General features: G+C 41.1%; 1 protein-coding gene and 1 long non-coding RNA gene across 3 annotated transcripts in view; one reads left to right on the top strand and one right to left on the bottom strand.

Moving 5' to 3' along the window:
- Nucleotides 1-1,676: 1,676 nt before the first annotated feature.
- LOC114060591 lies at nt 1,677-2,686 on the bottom strand. Of its 2 annotated transcripts, XR_003571919.1 has the most exons (3): nt 2,628-2,686; nt 2,172-2,260; nt 1,677-1,911 (listed from the first exon to the last, which is right to left on the bottom strand). It is a non-coding gene; the product is annotated as an uncharacterized LOC114060591 (long non-coding RNA). The 2 variants fall into 2 exon arrangements; XR_003571918.1 differs by lacking the exon at nt 2,628-2,686 and having other exon boundaries at nt 2,172-2,285.
- Nucleotides 2,352-21,501, top strand: part of ZEB1 (zinc finger E-box binding homeobox 1) — a 122,380-nt gene continuing 103,230 nt past the window's right edge. Inside the window, exon 1 of the mRNA XM_027890169.1 lies at nt 2,352-2,454. Within this exon, the coding sequence (XP_027745970.1) occupies nt 2,397-2,454 (58 nt within the window). The 5' untranslated portion in view covers nt 2,352-2,396. The remainder of the gene's footprint in view (nt 2,455-21,501) is intronic.

Raw genomic sequence — 21,501 nt, 5'->3', positions numbered from 1 at the left:
TAAAAAATGAGAACTTTGTATGCTAAGATGTGAAGTACCCAGTTGCTTGGATTAAGCATATCAGAGTTTAAAAACCAAAACTCAAAAAACCAACCCATCCACACCTGTATTTACAAGTTGTGAATGAGACATCTTTCACAATAAATAGGTTTGGCATCATCAATAACTTGATGCAAAATACTATCCTCTGGTTTTTTGGTTTCTAGACCTCCTTGGTATGAAAGATAACATACACAAAGATTGCTCTGGTTTTCTCATTTATCAAAACTATAGCAGTGTAGAGCTCCCAATGCTCCTGCCAGTTTCAGTTCTGCTCTTTAGAAACTAATGGCCAGCAGGAGTTGTCACCAGTTTCTCCCACCTGCTTTTAAATCTCAAGAGACTAGAGCTCAAACAGACACTATGGCTATTGGAAAAAGAGCACAACAAACACTGGGAGACTGTTTTTGTCCTCATTCTGTTAGGAAATTGCTCAGAATGAAGAGACAAGAATTCTTATCCAGAGGTGAAAAGTGACAAAACTCAAAGCAAGTAAGCTCTTCAAAGTTGCTTAAAGAGGGCCTGGAATTTTGCGTGGGCATGCAGGGGAATATTGTTACAAATCTGCAAGCATATTTGTTGACTGTTTTTTACTTGCGACTACCTTCTAAAACCATGACTAGCTTTAGGGGACCAAAAACTTTAAATGAAAACCTGTACAAGATATTTTGCTTAAATTCAACCACTGAATGATAACAGTTTCACAGTGACAGGTATCTTCTGCACAAAACTTGACAAGCAAGGAGGTTGAAGTACAAACAAAGTTCTGCCTTAAACCTTGCAATCCACCCACTCAAAATTTTGCTGACAAGTTTCACTTTTATCTTGTAGTTGGTTTCATGTCGCAGTTCTTAGCTGTCCTTGTATTTGGGGTTCCTAATGCTGTTAAATGACTTCTATTAGTCCACTGAGCACCTGGTATTGTTTGATTTGTTAATCTTCTTTAGTGACTCTCAGGTAGATCCTTATTAAAATGTTGAGGTCAGTAGCCAACCAACATGAGTAAAGATATATATGTAAAAACAATACACCTAAATTTACCATTTTTTTTAGAGATACCAGATAAATGATTTTTACCTGCAAAACTGATTTCAGGTGAGCAACCAAGCGTACTCTTGTACACTTTCGTGGGTACAATTAATTTGGAAAATATCCCTTTGGATCTTTACCTAATTTTGCCTCCATTTTGGCCCAATACTTCTTTTCTAAGCACTTCTGATTGTACTGGCATTTAGGGGGATGCAAGGTATGCCCACAAACCGGCAGTGTTCAGTAGTTCCTCTCCTAGAGACATGCTATGCCACTTCCATGAAATGAGGTGGTATGGTGCAGAACGTGAACATATAGCATGTGGAAATGATGTAGAATAGCTAAAGACCTCAAGTTCTGCAGTATATCAATTTCTTATTGAAAGTATCCCATTAACAGAAACACTTTCACTGAAATTTCATCTGTTTAGATAAAAGAATTCCCCAGAAGCACAGAATTACAATTTCTACAGAATCATCTTAGGATAAGGAGAAAAAAAAAAAAAAAAAGAGAAATAAGGAAGTCTAGAAACAAACTTGCTAAGTTGTTTTATTGCCTGAAGCGAAAAGCAAGAGTAAATAAATAGCACAAGCGTTTGGTGGTAATGCTTTAATTTTTAATACATTAAATAAGTTTATTAAGCCCAAAAGATGTCTTCCATTAATTATTCGTGAAAAAAATTGCTCCTTTCCCCTTTATTATTTTTTTTTTTTTAGTGGCATATAATTTTATACCTCTTCTCCTCTTCGCGAAAGCGGGAAGTATGACTCAGGAAAGCGCAGGAACGGCAGGTTCAGCGGGAACAGCGTCACCCTCGTCCAGCTGTTTGTCTCTCCATTGGAGCTGAAAGGCAAGACGCCCGTCACGGCCGAACCGGCCCCGCCAGGTGACGGGCACAGCCCCGCCCGGCCCGGCCCCGCCGCACCTGGGGGCGCTGTGGGGGTCGCACCTGGGGGTGCTGCCAGGGCGGACGATGCTCCCCCGCGGGGACCTCCCTCCGCGGGCTGACGCCCCCTGACACCCAGCAGGAACCCCCCCGCCCCGCTGCCCGGCCGGGGGTCGGTGTGCCGGGCCCGCCTCGGCGGCGCCGCCGCCCCCGGTACCTGCGGGCGCAACTTTTTCGCCCGCCGCCGTTCAAACGCGCTGCCGTAAAGCGCCCGGTCTCCCCTGGCAACAAGGTTCCGGGCGAGCACTAGGTGTAGGAAGGTGATGTAAAAGTAAAACCACCCAGTGTCGTAAACCAGGTCCGGGGGGGAGGGGAGGGAGGGAGGGAGGGGGGCGGGCGGGGGAGGAGGTGACTGGAGCATTTAGACACCAGCGAGCGGATCATGGCGGATGGCCCCAGGTGTAAGCGCAGGAAGCAGCCGAACCCGCGCCGCAACAACGGTCAGTCACCCGCGGGGCAGCGCCGGGGCGGCGGCGGGGCCGGGGCGGGGGCCGGGCACGGCCGTCCCGAGCGCGCAGGGGGGAGGTCGAGCGGGCGGGCGGGCGCCAAAGTAATTCCCCCCGCCGCGGCTCCGCCGGGAGCGCGGCTCCCTCCGCACCGTTATATCCGCTACCTGGAGCCTCCCTCGCCGCCGCCTCCCTCCTCCGCCTAGCGGTGCCTCCGCACTCCGCCGCTGTCCGGGACCGTTACACGCCGCTTCCCCCGCACGCCCCGCGCCCGCCCCGCCACCGGCAGCGGGATCGGGGCCCCCCGGCCGCGCCGCCGCCCTCCGGCCCGGGCGGGGACGGGGAGCCCCGCGGGGAGCGCCGGGGGAGCGCCCTCCGCCCGCCCGGCCGCTCCAGCCCCAACTCCGAAACTTGTTACCTGCGCGCTACCCCGGCGGAGCGGGGCCTCCCCCGCGCCTCCCCCCGGCCCCGCGGGCGGGGATCGCCCCGCCGCCCGCCCGGCAGCGCCCGAGCCGCCCGCCGGAGTGCCCACCTCGCCGGGGCAGCGGGCCGGCTTCTCGCTGCGGGGCAGCGGTGGGGGCACGCCGGGGGCACCCCCGGCAGAGAGCACACACACACGGGCAGGGCTCTGCCGCCGCCCCGGGCAGCGATTCGCGCGGGGGCAGCGCGGCCGCCCCGGGCCGGCGCCCCCCCCCGCCCGCTCCCGCCTCCCCGCCCCGCCGAGAGTTGGTCCCCGCAGCGCCCCGCGGCCGCCCCGCCGGGGCCGTGGGCAAGGCAGGCAGGGAGAGAGGGAGGGCTGCGCCCGGGCGGCGAAGTTTCTACCCTTCTTGTCTTCGGAGGTACCTGTTTGTATAATAATGGGTGGTAACGGTTTGGCCGGGGGCCCCCGCTCTCTGCTCTCCGTGCGTGTGTGACCAGCTGCTGCAGTCTATATAAGGAATTACATTTACATTTCAGACTTAAGAGCTGCTGTGGAGTGGTGTTTCCCCCCCCCTCTTTTGTACGTGTGTTACTTTAAGATGCATTGGGAACGTACACGGCGGGGGGAATAAACGCTCGTAACATCCACTCTACTTATTTTCTGGAAAATGGAGAAGTAGTTCGGTCCTCGTAGCGGACTCTTCGCAGTAGGATGTAAAGCAGGAGATTTTGTAACCCTCCTTGGCAATTTTAGGTTTCATGTGGCATTTCCTGTGCAGGGTCACAGATAGGAAGGCTTTGCCTGCGATCTGAGATGTTTTCATACGCAGTGAATAGTCTCTGAAATAGATCAGTCACGATCGGTGCTTCACCTCTCTAATCCTGACTGTTCGGGGCGTAACGGTGATAAATGACGGCCTTTCCAGGGGCTAACGCGTTGGTTTGATTGCGTTGAACTTAAAAGGGTTTTCTTATTTTTTCTGTGTGCGTTTTCTAGCAAGTATTTTTGTTTGCACGCTCATGTTAATAATTCCTTGTCCTTGTGTAAATATTTATATTTAGCTCATAATTTGGCTGTGGTAAAGGTAAGTTTGGAAAGTGCTTTTCTCTTTACCTTATTAAAAATGTGGCTGATCAGGAAAAGGGGCTTTTCTTGTTGCTGACGACATGTGTGTGACATGTGAGTCTGAACCACCCAGCGTCTGTGCAGGAGCTGTAAACATGTTTACCTGAACAGGAAAGAAAATGGATTTTTCTCTTAAAGATCCAGTGATATGAATATAATACTCTTAGAGCATATCAACAGATGACTTGAGAGAGAAATTTTCTGAAAACCTAGCTTTTGAAATCGACGGGGAAAAGGGATTCTTGATCGCTGCAGCAAATGGCAACTTGTGCAGGTAGAAAAAAAAGATGGTGTTTAGTTTTCTCCTGCATGCATGTCAGCCCCCTCCTGTCTGCTGCTTTCGTTCTCTAGGGAGGGATTTATTTACCACGCTTGCTGTCAGTGTTTTTCCTATGTGCTTAGTATTAGAAAACCAGATTTAAGGCTGTTTAGCATAAAATGTTTTGTCTGCAGCGTGTATCACTCACAGAAAACAAAAGGTGTATCAGATGCGGTATCATTCCAGGTATCTTTCATCTTCATCACTTTCGGAACTCGTTTCTGCTCTCGCTTTATTTTAAAAAGCCTCTGAATCCTTATCAGCTAGTTCTGAAATGTAGAATGTAGTGTGTCTTGCTTTAGGCTGGTTTTGGTTCCTTTTTTTTTTTTTAGGAATTAAAACCAACTTAAGTCATCGTGCATTGAAGCATCAGGATCAGTTAGATAATAGCTTCTGGTTAATAGAGATTTCTCATCAGTAGGTTTATTTTTGACTTGCAAATATTTATTAAAGGAAAAGACTAGCAAAATGTTAACCCTTTAACTTTTAAAATAAATAAGTATGGGGTCTTATTTTTTTTCCTAAATGCACTTGGTTCTTACAGGTGAGTATCTTCTGTTAATGAGAAATGAGCAGAGTGGAAATGCATCAGCAATGGGCTTGTCTTAGTAAAAAAAGTAAAAGCACAAAATTATACTGTTCCCCCACTACTTTCCCACAGAATATGTGATTATTAAAGAGATTGCACTTGACTTCCAGTATGCTGGTTAATAATACTGGGCTATGGCATCGAGTTATTATACTGTAAACTTTTCTTCTGTTTATCTAGTTTTAAACTTAACACAACTATTCTCGTACTGTAAACTTTTGTTGTGGAGATTTGGTTGTTTTTTATTTTATTTTATTTTTTTGCTTTCCCCTCCCCCTGACTTTCTCTCTGTTTGGGAGCCATCCTGGTGCATTAACTCTAGCTGGAAAGACAGTCTTATCTTCTTACCTCTAGAGCTGGTTCCTTTTCTACCTTGTTTATTGGCCTCTACAGGAGATCAGCAAAAGGAACGATTTGCTCTGCCATTAAAACCTCCACTTACCAGGAAATCTGGCACTTCCTACCTGAAGAAAGCTATCCTGTGTCATTGTCCTTAGTTCTGGCCAATACACAAAAACATCTGCTACAGCCAAGGAGTTAACAAAGTGTTGAGATCATATGATAAAGCAAACACGTAGTGCTGGTTGGGATTCTCTCTTCCTATTTGCTTCTTCCCCCTCTTTTGATAGAGAAATGAAGAGGAGAAAAGAGAGATGTTTAGTTGTCTTTTTTTTTTTTTTTTTGCTAGTCATCTGCATATGCACACTATGTGACTTCTTTGTAGGTTTCAAATAGATTCAGCAAAAGTTTTATCATTCTGAGTTGATTTGCAGAGTGAGGATTAGTTGCTTTCTTAGATTCTCTCATACATTATAGGATTGTCTTAGCTCCTGTTAAACAGCAAAACATCCCCTTCTTCAGCAATGCTGTGAGACAAAACAAGCACAGTATTTAAAACTTTCATTACTAGACGGTTAAAAAGATAACAACCTTTTATATAGATGTTCTGAAAATAATCAGTATGCATTCAGGTTTTCAGATGCAAAATGAAGACTGTATTAATCTGAGTAAATTCTGCATGTTGTCAGGTATGTCAGGTATATGAGAGGAGACGGTATGAGCCAGCTTTTTTAATTTCTTTTTTTTCCCCCCCTGGTAACAGTGAGATCATTATTAAAAGGTTATGTAGATTGACTTGTTAGAGTGCTATTTCAGTTGCTTTACAGTTGGATCTCCTTTCTTTTCGTTTCTATTAGATAACAATTTCATGTAAAGTTTTGTTACAAAGCTCAGGACTGTAAGGAGATCGTAAGTGCCTTTGAACAAGGCGAAAGCATGGTGTATTTCTGTCAGCTCCAAGGTGTTAACTACTGGCAGGATGTCAGGTGTTACTGACGCTTGGGATACAACATTCCTTTTTGTGCCTGTCTTCTCTTGCCCCCTTGCCTTTCTTTTTCACTACGTATCATGTTTTCACTCTAGCATTAATTTAAATTTGCAATTTGGGATTTGTGGAATGTAGCTCCAGTCAAAATTCCAGGCCCAGTGAACATGTCTACATGGACAACTGAATAAACTGTTTGAGTCCAGGGAAATCTTCTTTCATATAAACAAATAATACTTCTGTTTTAGTGTTAACTACTGAAATATGGTGGAAAGACTGTTTAAAAGGTTATTATGTCTTCATTTTTCTCCCAGCGGTCAGTGCTTGTTATTTTGACAGTTGTGAAGCAGAGTATTTTAAGGGAATTAACTACCTGAGGCAGGTATTTTTCAGGTGACTAGTTGCCTGAAACAGTTTTTCCTGCTTGTAGGACTCTGTAAATGTGCTGCTGAAGCCATTGGTGAAAAGTAGCAAGGAGATGAAACTGTCCTTCTGACACGGTCTTCCCTATCATACAAATCATTGGAATTAAATATTTGAGTTAAAAGTCTGAGGATTTGATTTCTTTGAATGCAGTCCAAATGTTCTGTTGAATATTTTCTGTTATATCAGATACCCCTTCCCACTGAGTCTTTTTGTGGACTTCGGGCTTTATTACAGGTCCTGTTAATTGGCGTTACTGACTTTGGTTGGGCGCTTGCTGTGTGTAAGCTGTGTGTAGGCGAGCTCATCTGTTGGTGGTGCAGGGAGATGGGGTTCTGCACCTGTCCCCTGCCTCCTTCCCCACTGGGACTCAGGTTGTGGTATTAACCTGTAATTTCTTCTTATAGAAGCTTTCTGGTGGTGAGGGGAGAGGCTGGAGTATTCTAAAGTCAAAATATGACTGTAATGCCTTTCTTCATGTGGAAACAGCTGTTTTAATAGGGAGTAAGATGCCAGCAAGGGATGTCAGACATTTTTAACATGTGTGGCACTCTATATTACTATGTTATAGAAATAAAACTAACTTATGTGAAACTTGGATTGCAGTTTCTTTGCTTGTTTGGTTTCTTAACTGATTTTTGAGCAGCTGCTCTTTATTGCAGAGAAACTGCTGCAACTACAGTATCTGGCCAAATGTCTCTTAAGAATCCCTACTTCTAAATTCAGTCATTATTATTTACCAAAAATATAAGCTTATTGCTTTCAACTCATTAGCTGTTTGTAGTCATTTCAGAAACTCTAACTCACTGGCATTGCAAACTGATTAGAATATGATGTGCCTTGTTGACTGTAAAGCCAATATTCAACAGTACATACTGCATCTTTAGAGATAGATTCTATTCATTGTAGATTTCACACAAAACAAGAGGCTGAAAAGTTAAAATGATTCTGCTTTTATGTAGGCTTTCATGCTATATTTCAAAGTACAGTTCCAGATTAACTTTCAACTGCTAAGTATCAATATTCCTGAAGTTTCAGTGGTTGCTATGCACATCTTTCAAAAGGACTCACACCAGTTAGGATCTTCTTTTTTTTTTTGGGGGGGGGGGCAGTGGTGGTGGTGAGGGGCAAGTAAGCAGGACCCTGGCTTTAATTTGTGGTCTCAGAAACATTGGTGCTTCATCCTGGCAGCTATAATAGGCCTGTTATTTTTGAGAACTAAATTCTCAAGTGACTTACCCAAGGTCACACAGGAAGTCCATAGCAAGACTGAGTCTCAGTCCATTTTTAATTCTCAGGACTACCCTTGCATTTAGCTTGATCTAGAGCCTTAAAGGGAAAGAGCAGTTTTATCATTTAGCAGTTACTATTTCTTTCAGCTTAAGTGTTAAGGTTCTTTCAGATTTATTGAAGTATTTGTACTTTCAGCAAACAAGTGGCAAGATGAAAAACTCAATTTTATGTTTAGTCATTTTTGGATAGTATTAAGATAGTGTCTTCTCTGGTGATGTTTCCTGTTTTCATAGTCAGTGTTGATGTAATGATGTGCCAGAGAAGTAGAATTTTGTCTTTTGGTGTCTTTCTGTATTTCCAAATCTTAAATTCAATGATGTAAGGATAGACAAAAGTGAAACAAATCAGGAGGGAATTAGCTTAAGACCTACATTGTTAACATCAATATGTATACTGCTATGTGGATGGTGTTAAGGGAACTGTTTTCTTGGTGTTTAACATCTGGGCAGAGATGATTTAATCAGATGTTGGTTTTGTTGTGACAGTAATGATGAAAGAAGAGTCTCAGCATGTGACTGGTATTTCTAATACTTGAAAGTGCTAGATAAATAAAAAAGAATAAGTCTTCCTTAAAAAAAAAATCCCAGAAATGTGTAAGTGAATGTCAGGCCTGGTAAGTCTACTTGAGTGGGACAAACACATGCAAGTCTAGGTTTACCATGACAGCTGCTTGTCACAGGTGGAGCCATGTGGGAAGTGGCTGTGGGTGCAGGTGGGTGATGCTCTTGCCTTGGGGGGGGCCTGGGCAGCATGAGGCAAGGTGGGTGTGAAGAGTATTCTGGTATCTTCATTTAGTGAAGGTGTGTGGTTGGCTCCAGTCATGAGGTGCTGCAATAGATCAGTTTTGACAGAGATTCTTTCTTATGGAGGGAAACGCTGTTTTAAGTATTTAGTAATTAAAAATAAAAAATAAAAATTAAAAAATCAACAAACCCTCAAGCATAGCACGGAGAGCAGAGGGCTGTGTGTATGAGCAGTACATGGGCAAGGCAAAGAGCATGTGTGGGGAAGGAGAGAGGATGGAATGGGCAAGGGAGTAGTTTGCTTCTCACTCAAGGGCTGATACCTGATTTCTGGTGTGCCTTGGTGGCCTTTTAGGGAGTGGTGTTTGGTTGCTGCCTGAGAAGATCACAGTGGTAAATAGCTTTAACCTCAGCTGGCTGAGTGATGCCTTGAAGTATGGAAATGTTACTGAATTGTATAGGGGGTTTCATGTGTGTAGTTTCTTGCAGTGCTTTCTGCTTCCATATTACGTTGGCAAGGTTTTTAAATCTCCTGTAAGCCACTGCCTCTAATATTCTGATTGAGTTGATTTTTTGAGCTAATTATCACGTGCTTGTGTTTCTCAGTCTTGGTTTGCTTTTTTAGTTGTCCAGTTCCTAGCGTCTTATTTTTAAGTTGTTGGAAAGAGTAACTGAAGTTTGGTATTTTAAAAAAAACCTTCACAGTTGTAGCTTTTTAATCTTTGCGTGACCTCCTCCTTTAAAGAAAGACTAGAGTTATTTTCAGTTTTCCTGTTGTATTGAGCCACAGTTTGCTTGTTTAATAACCCGTTTTCCCCTTTCTTGTGTAGATAAGTAGTGTTCCTGTGGGACAGTCGAGGAAAATGGGAAGCCCAGTCAAGAGGAGTGAGACTTGATGGATAAAATACTGACTACGGTTAAATGCAGCATAGCTTTATAAATCTCACTACTCCTGAGAAAAATACTACCCCCATCACCACAGTATGTAAGCATCTTTCAGGCAGTAAAAATATGTCCTGAGTCTTCTCTTCGTGTATCTTGGCCTATACATCCAATTCCTCGTGTGAGTACCAGGCAGTTTACATTCATATGTTAGGAGGATAGGTCATGGTAGAGTGGAAAGAAGAAACTTGCTAAGTTTGTACCTTTATGTGTGGAGCAGCTAGGCAGTGATTCAGATGTTTCAGTTGATTAATACTGAACATATTAGCCAGGTTTCTTTAGACTTGTAACATTTGTTTCCAGAAGGGACAATAGGGGAAAAAAGGAGGCTTTTTTACTTTGCCTCACTCTGTGATTATTTCAGATGCCATTACTGTAAGGTAACTGTATCTTTTATTTTAACATTCTTTTTCAGAGCAACAGAAGTTAACTAAAAATATGCTTTCTCATTTTTGAGAAGTTTGAAAAGCAGCCTGTTTCAGTTCTCTCCTTTTCAGCTGTCATTCCCAGCTGTCACAATCTCCTTGATGTGAGGACTTTACCCCTGTTGTTTCAAAGCAGTTTGGTTAACAGCTGCTGTCACCGAAAGGTTAAAGCCTGAAAACTGGCATCCTTTATTGCTTCCCGTACAAATGTTTGCTTTCTGTTTGGTAGCATCTTCCTCATTTCTCCGTCTTCAATGTGTTCCATTGATCCAATTTTTGGAGAACTATGTAAAGATAATGAACATGTCTAATGATGAGTGTATCCTTCCGGATGTGCTAGGGTGCTCAATTATGGCTGAGAAGAGAGAGTTAAAAAACAAACAAACAAAAAAACCAAAACAAAACAAAAACCCACAAACAAACAAAACAACAACAACAAAACAAAAAAGGAAAAATTCTAGCTTGTGCTCAGATGACATTCCATCCTGTCCAGTGAGATACATCTGTGAGTATGAGTAGCAGTCCTTGGTCAGTGAAAGGACATGTAAAATTACTTGTGTATCAGAAGAAAAAGAAACAACTGTTCCCAAGCTAACTGCATAGTATTCTGTACTTCTTCTAAGAATGTTTGTTTTATTTCATGCAGATATCCTTCTTTCTGCAACCTTCTCTGTTCTTTAGCTTCTCACAGGTCAAGCGTTAGATCAGGAGCACTGAAGGAGCTGTCAAGAGCATTGGAGATAAATGGATTACAAACCTGGCTTTCACCATGATCCTGAGAGTAACTTTCATGGACAACACTTGAAGTAAAGGGGTTAAGAGAGTCTGATGTGGTAGAGTATTTTTACCTATGAACTAGCGTGCCCATCCTTGTTAGGATCAAATGCTAGTTGGGACAGTGATACTGGGAATACCTTCAGTTATTGTGATATGTAATGTTTTCGTTATTTCAGCAAACATCCCTTTTCAATTTATCTTTGGTAGACAACTGACAGACACTGAGGGCAGTTTTTTGTTCCATTTTGTAGACATCTGTCCACAGCATGTATATGGGAGAGAGCAAAATGAAATTACAAAACACCACAAATGTGGTATGATTTAAAAAAGGCCTGGGGAAATCTATTCCATCTGAAAAAGGGCAAACCAAGGAACAGAAAAATCAGACCTTAATTACAGGGATCAAGTTGCTTTTTGCTAAACTGGCAGATTTGATCTAAAGAAGCGGGTTGGGTTTTTGTTTTCTTAACACCTTCCCCCTCCCCTGAATTAACATAATGTTTCTTAATATCCAAAAGCGTAAGGGAGATGAGTTGTCCCTTCGCTGAAATACACTTGTCTTTGTCTTTCTCAGTGTCTTGAGGAATTTCTACCTTGTGTAGCTTTCAGGTATGCATCAAGTTTTCCTTCTTCATGCCTTCTAGTCGATTTTATTATTTTCCTAAGTTCCTGTAAACTATCTACTGTAAGTGATGTGAAGTCCTGAATTGCACTGTTTAGTCTTCCATCCTGTTTTGTCTTTCCATAGCCTTTTCTTCCTAGTATTCCCAGTAAAACTATTTGATAAAGTGAAGCAAAATAGAAGTAGTCACTGGATACTGCTGGATTCATTCTTGTGTTATTGTTCACAGGAAGGACCTAGGTACAGTTGGCCCCACAAAGAGCATGAGGTGGTGAATAAGGACTTTGAAGCAGATTTGGAGCTGTAATGACTGGCTTCCTTCCCTGCTGCTGTCCCTTCCCCTTCCTTGCAAAGCATTTTCATTTGAAAAACTAAGGTGTGGTCATCAGGCATATCTGTTCTCAACTTCCAGTAATTTTTTGCTCACTGCTGAGCTACATCATAATTACATATGCAAATGTAGGGGTTTTTTTCCTGCTTACCTTGTACATGTGGGAGAAGAAGATAAGGTTTCAGAATACTTGGGGATGGTGCTGTTTTTGGAGGAGGTGCTGCAGATGGCCACAGAAGGAGAGAAGTAACTTGTCCTGCGGGACAAGACTCAGTGGGGGATTTCAGAACTTCCAGGTCTCAAAGGCAACAAAAAAGCAATATTCTTGCCAACTTTAAACTTTAGATAGTAGCAGATTTCAGCCATTTGTTATAGCAAGCTATTTTGATACATTCTAGCTACTGAAAGTGTATTTGCAATTGCAATAGATATTTGTGTTGCAGACATATATATATATATCTATATGTATAGTTATATCCAATAATTAAATCTATTAGGCTGGCTTGAATGCTCCCTGTAGTAACACAAAGTAAACTATTGCTCATAACAGTGTTGTAAGGATACTAAAACCACCAAGACTAATTCTGTGGAATAGACTGTTCTGACAACTCCTGCCCTTCATGGTAAGGCTTACCTTGTTTTTTTTTTATATTTGAAATGGACAGGCCTACTGTATTCCTGGAACCCTAAATATGACTTAGAGCAACAGTGGATAGAATTGGTTCTATATTGCAATCAGAATCCTGGGAGGCTCTTTCTGGACAAGAGTGGAGTAACTTAAAAATGAAAGCAAAATTGAACTGGTAGTTGTGGCATAAGAAAAGGGAAATAGTTCTGGTGACACATAACGCAGTGCCATAGTTCTGTGTTTTTTACCACCTGATTATTCACATCTTCAGAGATCAGCCTGCACAGCTGATGTGGTAGTTACATGTTGGAGGCAGGCACCTTAAAAAGATGAGCTGGTTTTTTTTTTTTACCTCAGCATGTGAGTGACTAAAACTAGTGGCAGACTTTGCTTCTGTGAGCGAAGCCAGTTCACACAAGGGGAATTTTGTCTTTCCAGCTCTAAAGGTCACAAATAGACTTAGTTGAATAAAAATCATGACACACAACAGAGGTTTTTAATCCTGAAAGAAAATTTTTACAGGACATTTGATGAAAACTGTTGTGTGTAGATCTGATGCTTAAAAAATATTTTTACCAGTACTGCCTGGCACAGTGCTAAGATACTTTCCTTCAGAAACAAAATAAATAAGGTAGTTAAGAACTCCAGGAAATAGGGGCATCTTCTTTATTTTGGTATGAAGTTGCAAGCCTTCTCCATTTGTTTATGTCAAGCACTTGAGAAAAGTAATTAAAAATCTCCTTGTTGCAGTATGGTATGCAAATCATTTCACTGCATTTTCTTTTTGCATATTTATGTGTCACAACTGCTTGGCATATAGGAAAAATATAACTTTTCTAAAATTTTGAGTTATTTTCTGAGCAGGTAAGAAAACAGAAGTGCTGAAATAGAAAATGTTGCTAAATGTCTTGTTCTAATAGTTTACAGTTGCCTGTATTTAGCCTTTTTTTTTCATCTTTCTAACTTCTGACAATATTTTTAAGCATTTTGAAGGTCTTGTATAGCAAATTCTCAGAACAAAAATATGTTTGACTTTTCAAGTTCCAAGTTGCTTGCTTTCTGAGTAAAGTCTTCCAGGTTTGTGCCTTAGTGTACCTTAAATGGGCATCCTAATTAAGCTTTTTTTCCTTTAAATATTTTCCCAACCTGTCTTCCTTCAGCCACAGAAGTGTTAAGTAGGGCTGTCAATCAAAAGTGTGTCTTGTTCATTCTTGGGTCTACTGTCGAACACTTTGTAGCTGAAGAGGGTGTGCGCATGTGCAACTGCATGTGCTGTTTTCCTGCCTTTTCCTTTTGTCTGTCAAGCTTCTGGCTGATAGCAGATTAGCCATCTGAGTGTGGGCAGCAAAGAGTAATGGGCTGTACGAAATGCCTGGGGCTTTTTGCATACAATAAAATGATAATAAAGCAAAAAAATGACAAGCCTGCAATGGAGGATATCTGTACTGGGGAGATGGAGAAGGTAGCCTTTGGTTTATGATCAAGTTAATGGTGTAAAATAAACTTTTTTTTTTTCCCCAACTGTCAAAAGTATTCTTTCATGCTTTACAGAGTAGTAAAGATTCTTCTGGCAGAAAAATACTGATGAGCTAAATGGGTGATGTACTGCTTGCTGTTCCTGATTGCTGCATATGTGTGGGGAAGGAAGGGAGTAACAGCATGATGGCTCAGTTTCATTTTCATCATGCAGGTGTGCGTGATTTTTTTCTTTCTTTTCAATTTTTTTATTTCCAGTGTTTTACTTAGTTATAGGATTACATAATCTCCCCTGCAGGAGTGTAAGGTTTATTAAGTCTTTTGGAAGATGTGCTAATACAGATTTGAAGGAAATTGGGCCAGGAGTATGGCTGACTGAAACAGAGGGAATCCAGATGTTGGAGGAAGATATAAAATATAAAGCTGTAGAGAGTTGGATCAAACAAACACATGAGTCTGTGTGCAGAAGCACAGTAGCAGGAAAAATAACTATGAATCCTATTAAGTTTTTTTGACAGCTGTTCTTACCACTCTAAGAATCTGGTGTTTAAAAAACCCTCTAAATTGCCTACAGTTTGTGTCCATAAGCAGCGGTGGCTACTTGTGCACTTCAAGCTTCCAGTTATAGCTTTCAAAAAGACTTTTTTGTTAGCTTGTTTTTGTGGCATTCAGGCTCTTAAAGGTGCTCTCCCCACTAAAAAAAGAGAGGTACACTATGTTAATTTATGCTAAGTGAAGATCTTCTGGATTGTATCTGGATATCAATCTACTGGATTGTATCTGCTCAGGGAATGAAGGCAGCCTCAGACACATGTGAGCTTCCAAACTTAACTGGCAATTTAGCATAAAAACAATTTGTTATATGGAGTATAAATGAATTGTTAAAACATGCAAAGCTTGTCCTAAAATGCTTAATTGTAAAGAAAACTCTTAAATGACATTTGTCTGTCTCACTCATTTGTCTGTCTGTCTGTCTCTGTTGAAATCTGTTCAATACATCACTGTGGATATAACCTAAGCGGAGTCTGCAAAACTATGATCTACCAGCAAAATGTACAAATTAAAACTTTTAATAAATAAAATGGGAAAACTGTTTGAACAAGCTTTGTGTTATTTTTTTTTTTTCATTCTGTCAGCTGCTGCCAGATCTGGTTTAGACATGTATGGTATTTGTTGTAAGATCACATCCCTTGAAGACCTCCTTTTAGCTGCACTTTACACACCAACTTTTTCCCATGCTCTTGGATTGATTTGCCTTAAGCAAAAACCCTTCCTAGGAATTGGTGCTCCCTTCCTCTCCGCCAATAAAGTCTGCCAGCTCTGCATACCCCCCAAGAAAAAGGAAACAACTGAGAACGATTTTGGGACTGGTTATGTCACAGAGCTCCCCAGATGTTGCTCCCTTACAGCAGTATTAATTCACTTTACATGCATTTTTATTGTGTACTTCAGAATTGTTTCTATGATCATATGAGCTTTTTATGGTGCTGAAGACTGCAGCTGCTTAGGGAGGAAGCCAGTGATAAAACTAAAGCTTAGTTAACTATCTCCAACAGTGGGTAGTCTGTAACTGGTGAAGAATAAAATATGTTCCAGACTAGTTTATTAAGAGAGATCTGTGGGGTTTTCCTCATCTCTTTCCTTATCGTGTGTGATTGCTGTGGTTTACAGTAGGAAGCCAGTAGTTTCTGCAGTCATAGATGGAAAGGGAGGTGTATTCACTTGTAGGTCATGCAAAGATATCTGAGTAAAAAAATAAAGTGAACTGTGTTATGGGGTAAGGAGGTAGCTACATTATTTTACAAGTCTTTCAACATCTGTGACTTAATTGGCACTACTGAAACCAGTATGCTGCACATAAATGCAACTTTCCTAAGCTGCATTAATGAATATGAATAAAAAAATCTAAAACTGTTCCCATCTTTTATGTGATTTTCATAACTGCACATCAGACAGGGGAGGGTATTAACTGCCCTGGACTGACCCAGCCCAGTATGGCTACAGTGATGTGCTAGAGCTGGTTTTCAGGACAGATCTGGAAAATTGCAAAATATACCAAAGACAAAGTGGTAGAACAGTTGAAAACTCCACTTAACCAGAAAGTACTGTAGGAAATATGGCTTTGGTTATCTTAAAAGTATTCAGGTAAAGTAGAAAAAATACTCTGTTGGCAGATAGTTTTATGTGCTGTTTTCTTTGTTGTATGGGCTGCCAGAATGGCATAACTGGTTCGAACACCATGCATGAGAAAGTCTGCTGATGTGAAAAGATCTGTGCTAAAATATTCTGAACATTCATAAAAGGAGTCTTGTGATGGGGTATACACCATTGTGGCTGAGGAGAGAGGGGTGTGGAACTTAGTGTTCTTGTTTCCTAGGGCTGTATAATTGCTCTTCATCAGTGACCGGTGATATGACACATCAGTCTGTCTGACTAAGCTGTAGACCATTTCCAAATGTCCCTTTTAGACAAATTCACTGCAACCAGGATTTTTTGAGAACTTTTAACTAGGCTCTGCTAGTATGGAAATAGGCATATGGTTAACTAGTCTGATTGAAGTCCTTTACTGAAAAATACACTAGTAAAATATAGTCCTAGTAATAATAAACAGGGTTAGCTTTCAATTTGAACAGCCTTTATGTTGATGCTTAAGATCTCTTTGAAATTTTTGTTGGCAAATACTAGAGCAGCAGGCTTGGAATCCTGAGTTTAGGACATGAAAATCAAGACCACGCAGCTGCAGAGCTGTGGAATACCTGATGTGGCATAGGGGAGAAACCTGGAAATCCATATTTTCAGGCTTAAAAGGTAGCCAATTCAGAATATGTACTGCTGGATTTAACTCAAACTACAACATATTTTAAAACTTTCTGTGAACAGATTGTCTTTTGTTTGCTGATTGGAGTGAGGAGGAGGTGGTAAGAGCTTAATATGTCCTCTGTGAAGTATCCAATGTATGAATTTACAGAAGGTCTTGTATAAACAAAAGTGCAATGCTTGTCACAAAATGAGAATGCTTGCAAGGTGCCTTCTTGTATCCTCCCCATAATTTTCCTTTTGTGAATCCTGATGGCCAGCTCTTGCATTAAGCTTTGACAAACACAGCTATCAAGGTGTGGAAACTCGTAGTTTTTACCATTAATTGCTTTTGCTCCTAGTTCAGCCCAGAACCATGCAGTTTACCTCAGTTTTATTTATGTGCTGTTTTCCATAGATAGAACAGGTTTGAGTTTCTGCAGTAGACAAGTTAGGGGGTACGTGTTTTTGTTATGACTGAGATTGTTTGTTGCTAGCTTGCTATGTGTTGTAGGCCCTATGTGAATCCTGGTGACTCCAGTTTTGTGGGATTATTTTTCTGAAAATAGTCTTTTAAATGCACTTCAGAGGCAGATGTTAAAAAGCCTTATGTTTTTTTCTTATCCTGGAGCTGAGTAGTTCTTTAGACAAGTTAAATATGTCAGTGCAATGTCTCTCTTGCTCCTGGATGAGGTAGTGAACCCTGTTATGCTAGCTCATCTAACTGTCTAAGAACTTCAATATTTTAAGATATGCAGAGCTACAGTGTATTTTCACCTCCGTTCTTTCCCCTCCTCCTCTTCCAAGCAAGACTGTTTTAGAGAATGGAAAAAAAAATGCTACTAAAAAAGCCAAATCAATGTTTTTAAGCTTAAATAAGTCTTTTGATTATCTCTGCTGTAATAACAGGTGGTTGAGGTTTCTTGGAGCAAATCATGTAAAACCTGTGTGACTATTGCAAAGAACTTCAGTGGACACTGTCTGATACAGTTGGGAACTCTTTAATTTAGATAACTTGCAAAGACTGAAATGTAATCCTCAGCTCATCAGCCTGTAGCATATGAGAACAAGGAGTGTCAAGTTCTGTTTTGGAGGAAGCGTGTGTTCAAAATCTTTCAGGCTCATTCATCTTGCCCTTAGATTTCCTGCTGATTCATAAGCGTGTTCTGGAAAATCATACAGCCAAAAGCATGTTGGTATTACTACCTTGGGTGTTATTGATGATACCTAACCACTACCTCTGATTCTATTTTTTTTAAATTTTGCTAATTGAATCTTTTTTCTCTGTACCTTGCAGATTCCCAAACTATCTGGTAGCCATCACAGCCATCTACAAAACTCAGAATATTCTAAAACTAGTAAGCAAATGCACCAACACGACAAATCTGCTTACACAGCATGATAGAATAGGAGGGATTTCTGAACCATCCTGAACACAACCTGCCTGGCGTTAGGGAAGCAGTGTGCTTTGTTCCCAGAGGAGGACAGAAGGGATTTGGAGAGAAGTGAGGCCTGCATTGCCTTGTGATGTTTGTGTTGTCATCCTTACAGTGTCACAGAGGAAGAACAAGGGTTTTTTAGTCATCTCTCCTATCTCAAACCCTTTAGACACGTATCCCTATTTTTGTTGTTTTTCTCCATTTCTGCAAGCGTGACACTCATGGAAAGCCTGTTACATGTGGGTTTCCTTTTAGACATGAGGGTTCTGGAACAAAATATTCAGTCTTTGAGGTTATGTCAATCTTCTACTTAAACTGGATTTTAGTTATTAATGGGGAAGGATGCAAATGAATAAGTCATACTGAGCATCCGGAGGTTTGAGAGGGCATATTTCCTTAGCCAAAAAAAACAGGTGTGTTTTGTGCTTCCTTGAGACTGTTTTTTTCCCCATTTGTCAAAAGGATAAAGGCTGTCTTCTGCCCAAAGGTTGTTTAAATTGATGCCCTAGTGGATGAGATGAGACCTAATGCAACTTATTCCTGTCATTTAATGGTGCACGTCCCACTAAACATGACTGTTGTGCTGCTTCCTTGAGATGTAGTTGGTGGGGGGATCCTGTGTCTGCTGTTACCAAACTGTATGCCTTTGGTGAAAACCATAAGGAATAAAGGCTGCTTTTTGGCAGATGCACTTACAACGCTTCAGCATAGGAGCTGGGGATGGTAGTAGTAGGTGTTGCTGCCCTACTCGTCAGCTTTGGGAAGTCTGGGTTGCTGACAAAGTGACAGAAACATGTCTGATTGCCAGCTGTGGCAAACCAGCATCCTTACGAGAAACCACCTCCTGTAAAACGAGAGGGTTGAGATTTTCTCTAGTAAAGACGTCTGCTGATGTCTACTGGTGGCAAGATGCCGTAGTTTATGTAATACATAAAGGCATATAGTTGTTCCTAGGAAAACATTGCCTCGGAAATGCTTTTTTTTTAGAGACTAGACCTCTTCATCAGCAGTAAAAACAAATAACAACTTGCTTGCTGAACTGTGACCTGTATTGGAGTGACAGTCTTGCAGCTTGCTGAATCGACAGCTGGGCTTACCACTGTGCTGCCCGTAGCTCAGAGCGAGCTTCACAAAGGCTTTGGAAGAATACATTTGTTTTCCTACACTGTTGTTATTTCTCAGCAGGTTTTCGGTTCCTGCTCCCCCATTTTTCGTAGGCCTGAAATTGTTTCAGTGTAGTTTCTAATGCACCTCCTTTAAACATCCTTGATGGCAGCTGGAAGACTCGAATTATATTTGATAAACTGAGAAAATCAATTACAAGTTATTTGATAAAGCTTTTTGAGCTCTCTGGTTTAGCTAAATGATTTAAATGTGATGTTTTTCTGCTTAAATCAACTGATTAACCTTTAGTTAGGTAGAAAAAAATGTGGGTTTGCTTTTTTATTTGAAGAGGGAAGGTGTATAAATGCTTTGTTCCGACCTTCTTTCTAATAATAATTCAAAATTCTGGAGATGAGTTATGTGAGTTGACATGAAGAATCTGGCTAAAAAGGGAAATTATCCAGCTTTTCTAGATGAGACAGTGCCAGTTGCGAGGCTCAAATGTTTGTGCAAGAATTATCACTGAGCTAAATTTTGCTAAACGTGCTGTGACATATATTTGGCTGGCATAAACTCTATGTTGGTGTTTGTGGCAATGGGGGTTTAAACTAGTTCACTTCAAATCCTAGCAAGCAGCAGCTGAAACACTGCTGAATGACCTTTGACATAGGGACCCATGAATGCCCCAAGTATGATTTCACTTTCACCACGTTCTTTGTGAGTCTGAATGCTTGTCAAATCAGATGTGTGTTTAGACCTTTTCACTGGATGTGCTTGGAGGGAAAGAACAAAGCCTGGGGTCAACTTGGCATAATCCCTGCGTTTATCTTTATTCTATTATAGCGGCTTGTGGGGGATGGAGTAACTATTCTCTGTGAGGTGAAAGTGCAAGTAGAGTGTAGGTAGGCTATCCGTCTTTTCTTCTAGACTTTCCCAACAGCCTAACTGGTCTCCCATGATTTACTTGCAATAATGTCGGCTGACTAGGCAGGTTGCTGGCTGATCCATGTGATTTGCTAGTTTTTCTACCCATCACTGTTTTGTAGCTGCTGTGCTTATCCGGTGGTGTAAATAAACACATACATACAGCTTGTCTTGGGTATCACATGCAGAAATGGGTCTGTGCTACACAGTGCTTTGTTCTCCCCGGTGGAGATAGGGGCAGGGGGGGAAAATGACATAGGTTTTTACACTACGACTACTTTTGCTTCAGTGCAAATCATCTTTTTATTTGAAGAGATAAACAGCTTCATAGGGTTCATATGTATTCTTTGCTTTTGCAGGTATTAGTCACAAAAGTAAGGAGTGACTAAGTCTGTTATTACCCATTCAAATTGGGAAAGCCTTTGTCTCTAAGGGAAGAACCGTAGAGTTCTACTAAATGATTGTTATAGACTTTTTGCAGTATTTTTAGATTTTTACTCCTGTGGTAGATTCATTTCACAATACAGGATTGTTTCTGTGTGGAGCTGGAGTGGTCTGAATCTGTAAACGAGCTATTGTGCAGTAAAGTACAAGTGGGTGGAGGAACTATATGACAAAAGGCCTAGTTACCTTTACAGTTTGTTCGCTGTACCTCATACACTTTGTTTCAGAAGAAAAGCACTATTCAAAGACTTGAGGATAAGGAGGCAGTCTTTCACACGAGGCTTGTGGGAAATTTCTCTCAAACTTGTGGGGTTTCAGCTTGTGCAGATTTGCTTGCACCTTCTGAGTTTCCGTGGAACGACTTAATGTGTCTCTGAACCCCCCACACCTCACGGGGTGAGCACTTCCCCATCTGATGCATTGGCCAGTATTTTCCACCTTACATGCACATGTTTGGGGGTTTTTTGTCTACTTTTTAATTAAATTTTTAAAAATTTATTTTTAAATAAAGAGGTTTTTTTGGGGGTAAGAGCTTTCGAACTTGAAAATAATTCACCCTCATCAACTTCAGATATTAAAAGCACATTAAACAGGAAGGAGAGATCTCTTTTCTTTTTTTTTTTTTAATAACTAAACCGAATGAAAGTCATTCTCAAAACACAACTGTGCCTTTTTTTAGTTTTAAAACTAAACTTAAAAATTTAAAATTTGATGGTCCTCTGTGTTAAATCTCCAGTCCCCTTCATTTTCTTCCATGTGTTTCATAGTTTACTTTCTGTTTTCATAGCTTAGAGGATAAGTACTTAAAAACCTCTTCATTTTGCTTGAAAACAGATACGGTGCCCTCAGAACCCAATTTTCAGATTTAAAACACTTTCACACAAAGAATTGCTGAT

This window comes from Empidonax traillii, unplaced genomic scaffold (genome assembly GCF_003031625.1).
Source record: "Empidonax traillii isolate 1590-97213 ecotype Southwest subspecies unplaced genomic scaffold, ASM303162v1 scaffold280:size897971, whole genome shotgun sequence".
Classification (NCBI taxonomy): domain Eukaryota; kingdom Metazoa; phylum Chordata; class Aves; order Passeriformes; family Tyrannidae; genus Empidonax; species Empidonax traillii.
Note: the sequence above shows the minus strand (reverse complement) of the source record. Positions and strands in the feature narration are given on the sequence as shown.